The sequence below is a fragment of the Hyla sarda genome, unplaced genomic scaffold (assembly GCF_029499605.1).
Source record: "Hyla sarda isolate aHylSar1 unplaced genomic scaffold, aHylSar1.hap1 scaffold_1962, whole genome shotgun sequence".
Lineage (NCBI taxonomy): Eukaryota > Metazoa > Chordata > Amphibia > Anura > Hylidae > Hyla > Hyla sarda.
Window position 1 is genome coordinate 2,022 of NW_026608619.1, and position 16,113 is coordinate 18,134.

Below are 16,113 nucleotides of genomic sequence, written 5' to 3' on the forward strand. Positions count from 1 at the left end.
CAGCTCTCTCCTCCCCCCTACCCCTCCTCCTGCTCAGACGGCTGAAGGCTGAGAGAAGAGTCCGGGGCTGAGGGAACATGCCAAGTGCAGCGGGGGTGGGGGGAGCGGGATTGTGGTGAGGTGAGAAGAACTCCAAAGCTGCAAATGAGTTTATTTAAAAAAAAATGTCAGACATTTGGGGGCCCTCTTGTTTGACTGGGTGCCTGGGGCCCGGAGCACAACCTCCAAGAGTACGATTGTTAATCCAACCCTGGTGATGGGGGGAATTGCTTGGTTTGCCTGTCCTGTAGCAACGGGCCTGGGTGTATAGTAATGTCAAAAGAAAGAGAGTAAAGCGTCTGATCACTGATGAAATCTATTAAACATAGCAGATAGTATACATGTACATATATATTCATAATAGTAGAATATCCAGGGAGAACGCAGGTTGGAAGCCATCTTCATTTAACCAGGTAAAAGGCATCGGTGAGAAAAAGGAAGAAGAAAACAGCAAAAGAAAACCAGGAGAAAAAGAACATGGGAAAAAGAAGAGGAAAACGAAAAAAAAGGAGAAGGAAGGAAGGAAGTAAAGAGAAAAGAAAAGAGAAAAAAGAAAGGGTAAGTGTGCAGAGAAAGAAGAAAAAGGTGATAAAACCAATTAATACATAAAATGCTAAAAACAAATAGACCAAAAAATCAGAACAGAACAATAGCAACATAACTAAATCCATTAATCCGCCATATGAGTTTTATTAGGGAAGGGGTTAAATGATCTTTATTAACTTTTTTTTTGCACTGTAATAGCTCCCATAGGGGACTATAACAATGCACACACTGTTCTCTTATACTGATCATTGTTATCCCATAGGAGACTATAACACTGCACACACTGATCTCTTACACTGATCATTGTTATCCCATAGGAGACTATAACACTGCACACACTGATCTCTTACATTAATCATTGTTATCCCATAGGAGACTATAACACCGCACACACTGATCTCTTATACTGATCATTGTTATCCCATAGGAGACTATAACACTGCACACACTGATCTCTTATACTGATCATTGTTATCCCATAGGAGACTATAACACTGCACACACTGATCTCTTACACTGATCATTGTTATCCCATAGGAGACTATAACACTGCACACACTGATCTCTTACATTAATCATTGCTATCCCATAGGAGACTATAACACCGCACACACTGATCTCTTATACTGATCATTGTTATCCCATAGGAGACTATAACACTGCACACACTGATCTCTTATACTGATCATTGTTATCCCATAGGGGACTATAACAATGCACACACTGTTCTCTTATACTGATCATTGTTATCCCATAGGAGACTATAACACTGCACACACTGATCTCTTACACTGATCACTGTTATCCCATAGGAGACTATAACACTGCACACACTGATCTCTTAAACTGATCATTGTTATCCCATAGGAGACTATAACACTGCACACACTGATCTCTTACATTAATCATTGTTATCCCATAGGAGACTATAACACCGCACACACTGATCTCTTATACTGATCATTGTTATCCCATAGGGGACTATAACACTGCACACACTGATCTCTTATACTGATCATTGTTATCCCATAGGAGACTATAACACTGCACACACTGATCTTTTACATTGATCATTGTTATCCCATAGGAGACTATAACACTGCACACACTGATCTCTTACATTAATCATTGTTATCCCATAGGGGACTATAACACTGCACACACTGATCTCTTACATTAATCATTGTTATCCCATAGGAGACTATAACACTGCACACACTGATCTCTTATACTGATCATTGTTATCCCATAGGAGACTATAACACTGCACACACTGATCTTTTACATTGATCATTGTTATTCCAAAGGAGACTATAACACTGCACACACAGATCTTTTACATTGATCATTGTTATTCCATAGGAGACTATAACACTGCACACACTGATCTTTATATTGATCATTGTTATCCCATAGGAGACTAGAACACTGCACACACTGCTCTTTTACATTGATCACTGTTATCCCATAGGGGGCTATAACACTGCACACACTGATCCTTTACATTGATCATTGTTATCCCATAGAATAACATTGATCAATGATTCTGCCGCTTGACTGCTCATGCCTGGATCTCAGGCACTGAGCAGTCATTTGGCAATCAGACACGTAGGAGGAAGGTAGGGACCCTCTTCGTGTCCTCCAGCTGTTCGGGACACCGTGATTTTGCCACAGTGGTCCCGAAAAACCCACTGAGCTGCTGGGAGTAGTTTAGTTTTACTTCAGACACAGCAATCAACTTTAAATGCTACGTCTAAAGGGTTAATAGCGCGCGGCCCGACCCGCTATGACGCCCTGTATCGTTAAGGGGGTACTCTGGTGGAAAACTTTTTTTTTTTTATATAAATCAACTGGTGCCAGAAAGTTAAACAGATTTGTAAATTACTTCTATTAAAAATTCTTAATCCTTCCAATACTTATTAGCGGCTGTATACTATAGATGAAATTATTTTCTTTTTGGATTTCTTTCCAGTCTGACCACAGTGCTCTCTGCTAACACCTCTGTCCATTTTAGGAACGGTCCAGAGCAGGAGAGGTTTGCTATGGGGTTTTGTTCTTGCTCTGGACAGTTCCTGACATGGACAGAGGTGTCAGCAGAGAGAACTGTGGTCAGACAGAAAAGAAATCCAAAAAGAAAAGAACTTCCTCTGTAGTATACACTGGAGTACTGGAAGGGTTAAGATTTTTTAATAGAAGTAATTTACAAACCTGTTTAACTTTCTGGCACCAGGTAATGTAAAATGATAATTTTTCCACCAGAGTACCCCTTTAACCCCTTAAGGACGCAGGGTTTTCCCGTTTTTGCTGCACTTTCATTTTTTTCCACATCACCTTCTAAAAATCATAACGCTTTCAATTTTACACCTAAAATTCCACGTTATGGATTATTTTTTGCGCCACGAATTCTACTTTGTATTGACATTAGTCATTTTACCAAAAAATCCACAGTAAAACAAAAAAAATAATTGTGTGACAAAATTGAAAAAAATGTAGTAACTTTTGGGGGCTTCCGTTTCTACGCAGTACAATATTCAGTAAAAATGACACCTTCTCTTTATTCTGTAGGTCCATACGGTTATAATGATCCCTACTTATATACAGTCATGGCCGTAAATGTTGGCACCCCTGAAATGTTTCTATAAAATGAAGTATTTCTCACAGGAAAGGATTGCAGTGACACATGTTTTTCTATACACATGTTTATTCCCTTTGTGTGTATTGGAACTAAACCAAAAAAGGGAGGAAAAAAAGCAAATTGGTCATAATGTCACCAAACTCCAAAAATGGGCTGGACAAAATTATTCGCACCCTTTCTAAATTGTGGATAAATTATTTCAAGCATGTGATGCTCCTTTAAACTCACCTGGGGCAAGTAACAGGTGTAGGCAATATATAAATCATAACTGAAAGCAGATAAAAAGGAGAGAAGTTCACTTAGTCTTTGCATTGTGTGTCTGTGTGTGCCACACTAAGCATGGGCAACAGAAAGAGGAGAAGAGAACTGTCTGAGAACATGAGAACCAAAATTGTGGAAAAATATCAACAATCTCAAGGTTACAAGTCCATCTCCAGAGATCTAGATTTGCCTTTGTCCACAGTGCGCAACATTATCAAGAAATTTGCAACCCATGGCACTTTAGCTAATCTGCCTGGATGTGGGTGGAAGAAAAAAAATTGATGAAAGGTGTCAACACAGGATCGTCCGGATGGTGGATAAGCAGCCCCAAACAAGTTCCAAAGATATTCAAGCTCTTCTGCAGGCTCAGGGAGCAGTGTCAGCGCAAACTATCCGTCGACATTTAAATGAAATGAAACGTTATGGCAGGAGACCCAGGAGGACCCCACTATGGAGGAGACCCAGGAGGACCCCACTATGGCAGGAGACCCAGGAGGACCCCACTGCTGACACAGAGACAGAAAATAGCAAGACCACATTTTGCCAAAATCAACTTAAGTAACCAAAATCCTTCTGGGAAAACGTCTTGTGGACAGATGAGACCAAGATAGAGCTTTTTGGTAAAGCCCATCATTCTACTGTTTACCGAAAAGGTAATGAGGCCTACAAAGAAAAGAACACAGTACCTACAGTGAAATATGGTGGAGGTCAATGATATTTTGGGTTGTTTTGCTGCCTCTGGCACTGGGGGCCTTGAATGTGTACAAGACATCATGAAATCTTAGGATTACCAACGGATTTTGGGTCACACTGTACAGCCCAGTGTCAGAAAGCTGGGTTTGCATCCGAGATCTTGAGTCTTCCAGCAGGACAATGACCCCAAACATACATCAAAAAGCCCCCAGAAATGGATGACAACAAAGTGCTGGAGAGTTCTGAAGTGTCAGCAATGAGTCCAGATCTAAATCCCATTGATCACCTGTGGAGAGATCTTATAATTACTGTTGGGAAAAGGCGCCTTCCAATAAGAGACCTGGAGCAGTTTGTAAAGGAAGAGTGATCCAACATTCCGGCTGAGAGGTGTAAGAAGCTTATTGATGGTTATAGGAAGAGTGATCCAACATTCCGGCTGAGAGGTGTAAGAAGCTTATTGATGGTTATAGGAAGCCACTGATTTCACTTATTTTTTCCAAAGGATGTGCAACCAAATATTAAGTTAAGGGTGCTAATAATTTTGTCCAGACCATTTTTGGAGTTTGGTGACATTATGTCCAATTTGCTTTTTTTTCCTCCTTTTTTTGTTTGGTTCCAATACACACAAAGGGAATAAACATGTGTATAGCAAAACATGTGTTACTGCAATCCTTTTCTGTGAGAAAAAAAATCATAACTACATGCAGGAGAATTTATACGTTTATAATTGTCATATTCTTACCCCTATAACTTTATTTTTCCGCGTACAGGGAGATCATTGATCTGAAGTTTTTATCGGGACCATTTTTGTTTTGATTGGACTTTTTGATCGGTTTTTATTATTTTTTTTGTGCTATAAAAAGTGACCAAAAAAACGCTATTTCTGATTTTTTTTTTGCGTGTATGCGATTGACCATGCGGTTTAATTAACGATTTATTTTTATAGTTAAAGCATTTCCGCACGCAGCGATACCACATGGAAAAAGGGGGGTGATTCTTACTTTTATTAGGGAAGGGGTTAATTCATCATTAGTAACTTTTTTTTTTTGCTATATTATAACCCCCTCTAGTGGCTATAACATGCATTACATTAATTCCTAATACTGATCATCAGCATAGAACTACATGCGGATGATCAGTGTTATCGGGGCTTGACTTCTCCTGACTAGATCTCAGGCATGGAAAAGTCAATCACCAATCGGACGCAACGGAGGCAGGTAAGGGACCCACCGCTCGCGTCCTAGCTGATTGGGACATCGCGATTTGACTGACCTGCCGGGATTTTTTCAACTTTATACACGGCGATCAACCGTGTCTAAAGGGTTAATAGCATGTGGCACAACGATCAGTGCCGCACGCTATTAGCCCAGGGTCCCGGCTTTCATTAGACGCCGGGACCGACCTACTATGATGCGGGGTCATGGCGTAACTCAGCGTTATAGACCGGGAGCGGGCACAGGGCATAAGAGGTTAAGGGTACGGTTCCACATACCGCTTACCCAAACTCACTGCACACACAGAGCTGCCGCCAGAAAGCCCTATGTGTATGGTGATCGGGGATAATGCAGCAGATTTAGCGCAGTGTGAAATAGGCTGTGTAAGCGGTATGTGGGACTGTAACCTTAAGATGTATTCGATATGTTAAATGGTTCATACTTTAAATAAAAATCTTCTTCCCATTATAGTCTATGGACATTCCATTTTGTCATTCACCTTTGCATTCTATAATAAACAGCTATAACCCCAGGTAATTTTAATCTTACAATGTGCTACTCTACCTGGGGACACTTGTGGTAAAGGCTAATTTCCTAAATAACACAGATTTACATGTAAATGAGCTCATATTTCCTTCCCATTATAGTCTAGGGCAGTGTTTCCCAACCTTTTTCGGGTCGGGGCACACCTCGGAAATTTTTTTTTCCTCGGGGCAACGCTACCGAGGTTGACAAGCAAGAAAAAAAAAAAAAGGAAAAAACGATAAAAAACGCAATGCACTATATCTATTTATGTAGTTTAAAGTGCTGCTTTATACAGCAACTCACCAATGACGTCTTCTCTAAATTGCATTGTTGCCTTCTCTTCTCCAACTGGTCTGGGCCATCATCACGATTTCTTCCACACACAATTCTTCACCTTTAAACCTGCAAAACAAATCTATTAGGCGCCAAACTTTTTTTTTCTTTTTTTTTACATGGGTGACAGAGGGGTGTAGAATAGTGGACATGGGTGACAGAGGGGTGGACATGGGTGACAGAGGGGTTTAGAGGGGTGTAGAGGAGCGTACATGGGTGACGGAGGGGTGGATATGGGTGACAGAGGGGTTTAGAGGGGTGTAGAGGAGCGTACATGGGTGACAGGGGTATAGAGGAGCGTACATGGGTGTCAGGGGTGTAGATGAGCGTACATGGGTGACAGATGGGTGTAGAGGAGTGTACATGGGTGACAGAGGGGTGTAGAGGAGTGTACATGGGTGACAGGGGGGTATAGAGGAGTGTCCATGGGTGACAGATGGATGTACATGGGTGACAGAGGGGTGTAGAGGAGTGTACATGGGTGACAGATGGGTGTACATGGGTGACAGAGGGGTATAGAGGACTGTACATGAGTGACAGAGGGGTATAGAGGAGTGTACATGGGTGACAGATGGGTGTACATGGGTGACAGAGGGGTGTAGAGGAGTGTACATGGGTGACAGAGGGGTGTAGAGGAGTGTACATGGGTGACAGATGGGTGTACATGGGTGACAGAGGGGTGTAGAGGAGTGTACATGGGTGACAGAGGGGTGTAGAGGAGTGTACATGGCTGACAGAGGTGTAGAGGAGCATACATGGGTGAAAGGGGTGTAGAGGAATGTACAAAGGGGTGTATATGAGCGTACATGGGTGACAGGGGTGTAGAGGAGTGGACAGATGGGTGTAGAGGAGTGTACATGAGTGACAGAGGGGTGTACATGGGTGACAGAGGGGTATAGAGGACTGTACATGAGTGACAGAGGGGTATAGAGGAGTGTACATGGGTGACAGATGGGTGTACATGGGTGACAGAGGGGTGTAGAGGAGTGTACATGGGTGACAGAGGGGTGTAGAGGAGTGTACATGGCTGACAGGGGTGTAGAGGAGCATACATGGGTGAAAGGGGTGTAGAGGAATGTACAAAGGGGTGTATATGAGCGTACATGGGTGACAGGGGTGTAGAGGAGTGGACAGATGGGTGTAGAGGAGTGTACATGAGTGACAGAGGGGTGTAGAGGAGTGTACATGAGTGACAGAGGGGTATAGAGGAGTGTACATGAGTGACAGAGGGGTATAGAGGAGTGTACATGGGTGACAGATGGGTGTACATGGGTGACAGAGGGGTGTAGAGGAGTGTACATGGGTGACAAATGGGTGTACATGGGTGACAGAGGGGTGTAAAGGAGTGTACATGGGTGACAGAGGGGTGTAGAGGAGTGTACATGGGTGACAGAGGGGTATAGAGGGTTGTACATGGGTGACAGAGGGGTGTAGAGGAGTGTACATGGGTGACAAAGGGGTATAGAGGAGTGTACATGGGTGACAGGGGGGTGCAGAAGAGTGTACATGGGTGACAGGGGTGTAGAGGAGCATACATGGGTGAAAGGGGTGTAGAGGAGTGTACAAAGTGGTGTTGAGGAGTGTACAAAGGGGTGTAGAGGAGTGTACATGGGTAACAGGGGTGTAGAGTAGTGTACATGTGTGACAAATGGGTGTAGAGGAGTGTACATGGGTGACAGAGGGGTATAGAGGAGTGTACATGGGTGACAGAGGGTGTAGAGGAGCATACATGGGTGAAAGGGGTGTGAAGAAATGTACAAAGGGGTGTATAGTAGCGTACATGGGTGACAGGGGTGTAGAGGAGTGGACAGATGGGTGTAGAGGAGTGTACATGAGTGACAGAGGGGTGTAGAGGAGTGTACATGAGTGACAGAGGGGTGTAGAGGAGTGTACATGGGTGACAGAGGGGTATAGAGGAGTGTACATGTTTGACAGATGGGTGTAGAGGAGTGTACATGGGTGACAGATGGGTGTACATGAGTGACAGAGGGGTGTAGAGGAGTGTACATGGTTGACACAGGGGTGTAGAGGAGTGTACATGGGTGACAGAGGGGTGTAGAGGAGTGTACATGGGTGACAGAGGGGTGTAGATGAGTGTACATGGGTGACAGAGGGGTGTAGATGAGTGTACATGGGTGACAGAGGGGTATAGAGGAGTGTACATGGGTGACAGAGGGGTGTACATGGGTGACAGAGGGGTGTAAAGGAGTGAACATGGGTGACAGAGGGGTGTAGTTGATTGTACATGGATGACAGAGGGGTATAGAGGAGTGTACATGGGTGACAGAGGGGTGTTGAGAAGTGTACATGGGTGACAGAGGGGTGTTGAGAAGTGTACATGGGTGACAGAGGGGTGTTGAGAAGTGTACATGGGTGACAGATGGGTGTACATGGGTGACAGAGGGGTGTAGAGGAGTGTACATGGATGACAGAGGGGTGTAGAGAAGTGTACATGGGTGACAGAGGGGTGTAGAGGAGTGTACAGAGGGGTGTAGGGAGGTGTACAAGGGTGATAGATGGGTGTAGAAGAGTGAACATGGGTGACGGGGGCATAGAGGTGACAGAGGGGTGGACAGGGGGTGGACATGGGTGACAGGAGGGTGGACAGGGGGTCAGAGGGGTGGACAAGGGGGTAAAAGAGGGACAGGAGTGACAGAGGGGTGGACTGGGGTAACAAAGGGACAGATGGGTGAACAGGAGGGTGGACATGGGTGACAGAGTAGACAACGGGGGTAGACAGGGGGGTAAACATGAGTGACAGGGATGGACAGGGGAGTGGACAAGGCAGACGTGGATGACAGGAGGGTGGACATGGGTGAGAGGGGGGGGTGGACATGGGTGACGGGGATGATAGGTGGGGGGACATGTGTTAGTGCGGGTAGACATGAGTGATGGGGGGTGGACATGGGTGACAGGAAGGTGAACATGGGTGACATGGGTGACTGGGGGGATGGACATGGGTGACAGGGAAGGGTGGACATGGGTGACAGGGAAGGGTGGACATGGGTGACAAGGATGTGGTCAGAGGGGTGGACATGGGTGACAAGGATGTGGTCAGAGGGGTGGACAATGGAGGGTGAACATGGGTGACAGGGATGGGCAGGGGTGACAGAGGGTTGGATGGGGGTGGACATGGATGACAGGAGAGTGGCCATGGGAGACAGGGGGTCAGAGGGGTGGACAAGGGTGACAAAGGGACAGATGGGTGAACAGGAGGGTGGACATGGGTGACAGGGTAGACTACGGGGGTAGACGGGGGGGGGGGGTAAACATGAGTGACAGGGTTGGACAGGGGAGTGGACAAGGCAGACATGGATGACAGGAGGGTGGACATGGGTGAGAGGGGAGGTGGACATGGGTGACGGGGATGACAGGTGGGGGGACATGTGTGAGAGGGGGTGGACATGAGTGACAGGGAGGGTGGACATGGGTGACAGGGAGGATGGACATGGGTGACGGGGGGGGTGGACATGGGTGACGGGGGGGTGGACATGGGTGACAGGGGGGGTGGACATGGGTGACAGGGGGGGGTGGACATGGGTGACAGGGGGGGTGGACATGGGTAACAGGTGGGGGGGTGGACATGGGTGACAGGGGGGGGGGTGGACATGGGTGACAGGGGGGGTGGACATGGGTGACAGGGGGGGGTGGACATTGGTGACAGGGGGTCAGAGGGGTGGACATGGGGGTAAAAGAGGGACAGGAGTGACAGAGAGGGGTGGACTGGGGTGACAAAGGGACAGATGGGTGAACAGGAGGGTGGACATGGGTGACAGGGTAGACTACGGGGGTAGACGGGGGTAAACATGAGTGACAGGGATGGACAGGGGGTGGACAAGGCAGACGTGGATGACAGGAGGGTGGACATGGGTGAGAGGGGAGGTGGACATGGGTGACTGGGATGATAGGTGGGGGGGACATGTGTGAGAGGGGGTGGACATGGGTGACATGAAGGTGAACTTGGGTGACAGGGAGGGTGGACATGGGTGACAGGGTAGACTGGGGAGTGGACAAGGCAGACATGGATGACAGGAGGGTGGAAATGGGTGACGGGGATGATAGGTGGGGGGACATGTGTGAGAGGGGGTGGACATGAGTGACGGGGAGGGTGGACATGGGTGACAGGGGGAGGGAGGACATGGGTGACAGGGGGAGGGAGGACATGGGTGACAGGGGGAGGGAGGACATGGGTGACAGGGGGAGGGTGGACATGGGTGACAGGGGGAGGGTGGACATGGGTGACAGGGGGAGGGTGGACATGGGTGACAGGGGGAGGGTGGACATGGGTGACAGGGGGGGTGGACATGGGTGACAGGGGGAGGTGGACATGGGTGACAGGGGGAGGTGGACATGGGTGACAGGGTGGGATTACATGGGTGACAGGGTGGGATTACATGGGTGACAGGGTGGGATTACATGGGTGACAGGGGGGGGGGAGGGTGATAGAGATGGACAGGGAGGTGGACAAGGCGGACATGGCTGAGAGGGGGGGGTTGACAGGGGGAGGCAGTCATGGCTGACAGGGGGGACAGAGGGTGGACTTGGGTGACGGTGGGGGGTTTAGACAGGGTTGAGAAGGTGAACTGAGGGGTGGAAAGGGTACGGTACCTTAAGCAAGCCGGCCCGTGCAGCTTGCAGTTCCACAGCAGGCACGGGAGTCCGGCGCAGGTGCAGCTCGTTCCGCCCCAGGCAGGGACCCATTTTCGGCTCCCTGCGCCGTAAGGGAGAGGGGGACGGAAGGAGACGGAGGGTGAAGGAGGGGGACGCGGGGGACACAGGGAACAGAGGAGGAATGATGGGGAACACAGGGGACGCGGGAGACGGAGGGGAACACAGGAGACGGGAGGAGATGCAGGGGGACGCTGTGCGCGCAGTGCGCACGCAGACTTCCCTTCCCCCCTGCGCCGTCAGGCCGGGGCGGGACATTAAAAAAAAAAATTATAATAAAAAATAAAAAAAATCACGGCAAAATCCCGCGGCACCACGGGCAGTGCTGAACCGCGGTTGGGAATCACTGGTCTAGGGACATTCCATCTTGTCATTCACCTTTGCATTCTATAATAAACAGCTATAATCCCAGGTCATTTCCATTTTACACTGTGCGGCTCTGTCTGGGGACACTTGTGGTAAATGATAATTTCATATGGTAAATGGTTTAGGCTCCAAATAAAATGTTCTTCCCATTATAGTCTATGGACATTCCATTCTACCATTCACCTAGTATTCCGTAGAAAACATCTGTAATCTTCATTCTCAATAATCGTACTGAACTCACACAGTATGCCTGCTTAAGATTTATTGGATAATTCGCTCCGTGCCGGATGACTGGCGATACAGGGCGGAGGCTCGTGACGTCACGGCCACGCCCCCTCAATGTAAGTCTATGGGAGGGGGCCTGACTGCAGTCACGCCGCCTCCCATAGACTTGCATTGAGGGGCATGGCTGTGACATCATGAGGGGGGCGTGGCGGTGACGTCACAAGCCTCCGACGCTGCAGCAGACATCCTAAACGAACACTGTGTGCAGCAGGGAGATCGCGGGGGAGTTTTTTTTGTAATAATATACGGCTTTATTGGGACAGGGACCATACGTTTTTATTTAGGACCTGAAGCTGCTTTCGTCTAATCGCTGTTATACTACACCACCATACATCTGTACTACAGCGCAGTATAACTGTCAGTGTTACCGAGGTCGGGCCTCATAGGCAACAGCGCCTGGTAGACCTGGAGGCCATGACTGGGGGAGCAAGACAGTTTAACCCTATAGATGCCACAATCAGTACTGACTGCGGCATACATAGGGTTACACTGCCAAGACAGTCGGGAAAGTAATCATAATAACATAAAAGTACATCACGGGGTGGAGAGGGGGTTGTGTCATCTATCCCCTGTATCTCAATAACAGGGACCCCAGTGTCCCCAGGTAGGGAGGAGGTACATTCACTATGGGAGCTGCAGAAACAGCCGAGCACAGACTGAGGTGTCCAGTGATCGGACGCCACATGATCAGCAAGGATCGGGGATAACACAATCTTTCTAAAAGGGTCTCAGCAGGTGAAGCCCGGACCGTCCTGGAATTCTTCATCACTGGAATAAGTCCCTTCTCTGTGAGGTGTTTGGGTCTCCAGTAGCAGCTCCCCATGGATTATGCCTGTTGGGTCTTCTCCATGAGGAGCAGTGAATATCACAACCATATATCACACTCTTTTCCTACCATGTAAACTATAGTGATGACATCGCTGGATCGGTGACTACGTTCTAAAAGAAAACTTTATTAACAATTGGGAACAAGTTTGGAGATGCAGTATATGATATATGTATAAATGTCAGATATCCTATGTACATGGATAATATATAGATGTGTTATCTGCATCATTTATTGCTCTAAATTGGCTTCTCTCCTGTGTGAGTTCTTTGATGTTTAACAAGATTTGATTGCTGAGTAAAACATTTCCCACATTCTGCACATGAAAATGGCTTCTCCCCTGTGTGAGTTCTTTGATGTTTAACAAGATTTGATTGCTGAGTAAAACATTTCCCACATTCTGCACATGAAAATGGCTTCTCCCCTGTGTGAGTTCTTTGATGTCTAACAAGATTTGATTTCTCAGTAAAACATTTCCCACATTCTGAGCATGAAAATAGCTTCTCTCCTGTGTGAGTTTTTTTATGTCGAGTAACATCTCCTTTGAAAGTAAAACATTTCCCACATTCTGAGCATGAAAATGGCTTCTCCCCTGTGTGAGTTCTTTGATGTTTAACAATATTTGATTTCTTAGTAAAGCAGTTCCCACATTGTGAACATGAAAATGGCTTCTCCCCTGTGTGAGTTCTTTGATGTTGAACAAGACCTGATTTTTCAGTAAAACATTTCCCACATTCTGAACATGAAAAAGGCTTCTCCCCTGTGTGTGTTCTTTGATGTTTAACAAGATTTGATTTTTCAGTATAATATTTACCACATTCTGAACATGAAAATGGCTTCTCTCCTGTGTGATGTCTTTGATGTACAAGAAGATTTGATTTAAAAGTAAAACATTTCCCACATTCTAAGCATGAAAATGGCCTCTCCCCTGTGTGAGTTCTTTGATGTTTAACAAGATGTGATTTTACAGTAAAAGATTTTCCACATTCTGAACATGAAAATGGCTTCTCTCCTGTGTGAGTTTTTTTATGTCGAGTAACATCTCCTTTGAAAGTAAAACATTTCCCACATTCTGAGCATGAAAATGGCTTCTCCCCTGTGTGAGTTCTTTGATGTTTAACAATATTTGATTTCTTAGTAAAACATTTCCCACATTGTGAACATGAAAATGGCTTCTCCCCTGTGTGAGTTCTTTGATGTTGAACAAGACATGAGTTTTCAGTAAAACATTTCCCACATTCTGAACATGAAAATGGCTTCTCCCCTGTGTGTGTTCTTTGATGTTTAACAAGATTTGATTTTTCAGTATAATATTTACCACATTCTGAACATGAAAATGGCTTCTCTCCTGTGTGATTTCTTTGATGTACAAGAAGATGTGATTTAAAAGTAAAACATTTCCCACATTCTAAGCATGAAAATGGCTTCTCCCCTGTGTGAGTTCTTTGATGTTTAACAAGATGTGATTTTTCAGTAAAACATTTTCCACATTCTGAACATGAAAATGGCTTCTCTCCTGTGTGAATTCTCTGATGTTTAAGAAGATTTGATTTGGCAGTAAAACATTTCCCACATTGTGAACATGAAAATGGCTTCTCCCCTGTGTGAGTTCTTTGATGTTGAACAAGAGCTGATTTCTGAATAAAACATTTACCACATTTCGGACATAAAAATGGTTTCTCTCCTGTGTGAATTTTCTGATGTTCAACAAGACTTGACTTCTTAATTAAACATTTCCCACATTCTGAGCATGAATATGGTTTCTTTCCTGTATGAGCTCGTTGATGTCCAACACCCCTTCTGTGACCTTTCTGTGATGACTGAGAAGACAGGACCTGTATATAAGGATGAGATGACAGATCTTGGCTGTGAAGGGCTGAGGGTGTATCTGGGATAATGGAATGTTCTTCATATGTATCTTGTGTGATATCATCATCTGCTTTATAATCTGAAGATATAAGATTCTCCTCTGATCTCCTGGTACAAGAATCTGCAGAGAATAACACAGATTATATAATTGAGTATTAACCTTATTTACATTTTTCCATCTAGAGTCACATGAGAGTTTGTTTTTTGTGGGACCAATTTTACTGTGAAATAGAAAACAAATTGTGGGATAAAATTCTATTGAAATAAAATGCAATTTAGCAAATTTGGGATTTTTTCATCACCTACCATATAACGTGATGTCACAACTGACATTATACTTATCCATCAGGTTAGTATCATCTTGTATAGTTTTCCTTATATTTTAATTAAAAAAATACTTTAACCCCTTAAGGACTTTTTAAGGGTTTTTTCACTTTCGTTTCTTCCACCTCACCTTCTAAAAATCAGAACGCTTTCAGTTTTCTACCTACAGACCCATATGAGGTTGTTGTTGTTTTTTGCGCTACTAATTTTACGTTATAATGACGTCAATCATTTCACCACAAAATCTCCGACGAAGGCAAAAACTGAATAAACACTATTTTGTAACATTTGGGGGCTTCCGTTTCTACGCAGCACTTTTCGGTAACAATGACACCTTACCTTTATTCTGTAGGTCCATACGGTATAAGGACACCCAACTTATATAGGTTTGATTTTGTTTTACTTCATTTAAAAAAAATTTGAACTTTTTGTATATAAATTTGCATGTTTAAAATTGTCCTCTTCTGACCCCTATAACTATTATTTTTCCGTATACAGGATGTGTAAATTTTTATCTGTACCATTTTTTTAATGGGACTTTTTGTTCACTTTTTATAAATGTTTTTAGGGTGTACAAAATGACCAAATATACGCAATTCTGGACTTTGGTATTTTGACCGTGCGGTTTTAAAAACGTTAAAAACATTTACACATGTGTCAATACCACATATGTTTATTATTTGTTATATGGGAAAAGGGGGTGATTCAAACTTTTGTTAGGGAAGGGGTTAAATCATAGGGGACTATTACATACAATCCTTGATTACATACACTGAACAATACTGCAGCATAGCATTGATCAGTGTTATCAGTACTCCATTACTCCAGCCTGACATGGCGGACTGGAGCCTTGGAGAACCGATCGGATGGGGAGGAGGCAGTTAAGGGCCCTCCCACCATCCTCTCAGCTGATCGGGACATTGTGATTTCCCTGTGATGATCCCGATCAGCTCCACTAAGCTCCCTGCAGTGTATATTTAACCCTTCCAGTACTTATCTCTGCTGACACTTCAGTCCGGGTCAGGAACTGTCCAGAGCAGGAGAGGTTTGCTATGGGGATTTGTTCCTGCTCTGGACAGTTCCTGGCATGAACAGAGGTGTCAGCAGAGAGCACTGTGGTTAGACATAAAGAACTACACAACTTCCTCTGAAGCATACAGCAGCTGAAAAGTACTGGAAGGGTTAAGATTTTTAAATTAAAATAATTTACAGATCTGTATAACTTTCTGTCATCAGTTGATTTTATCAATTTTTTCCCCTCCGGAGTACCCCTTTAAGCCACAGAACATAAATGGTTTTCTCATCCTGCCTACATTTCCCATGATTCCTCTGACTTTACAGAGAGAGGGGTGGAGTCTGATCACTGCAGTTCACCTAATGAGACCAACCTGATCACATGACTAGACTCTACCGACCAGAAGCCTAAACTGCTAAGACTTGTTCTTCTTTTCAAGCTTCATATCCTGTACATTCACTTTGCTGACATGGCTTTAGCTGAACTGTCCTTCCCATAGGGTCTATGACTGATC

The 16,113-nt window shown here is 45.2% G+C and overlaps 1 protein-coding gene across 1 annotated transcript; it reads right to left on the reverse strand.

Annotated features, from left to right (window-relative positions):
• Positions 1 to 12,579: 12,579 nt before the first annotated feature.
• Positions 12,580 to 14,304, reverse strand: LOC130316823 (oocyte zinc finger protein XlCOF7.1-like; the record flags this gene model as incomplete). The annotated part of the gene is made up of 1 exon (XM_056552817.1): positions 12,580 to 14,304. A coding segment is annotated over one exon (1,674 nt), but the record flags the coding sequence as incomplete, so codon positions are not given.
• Between the last annotated feature and the right edge of the window lie 1,809 nt (positions 14,305 to 16,113).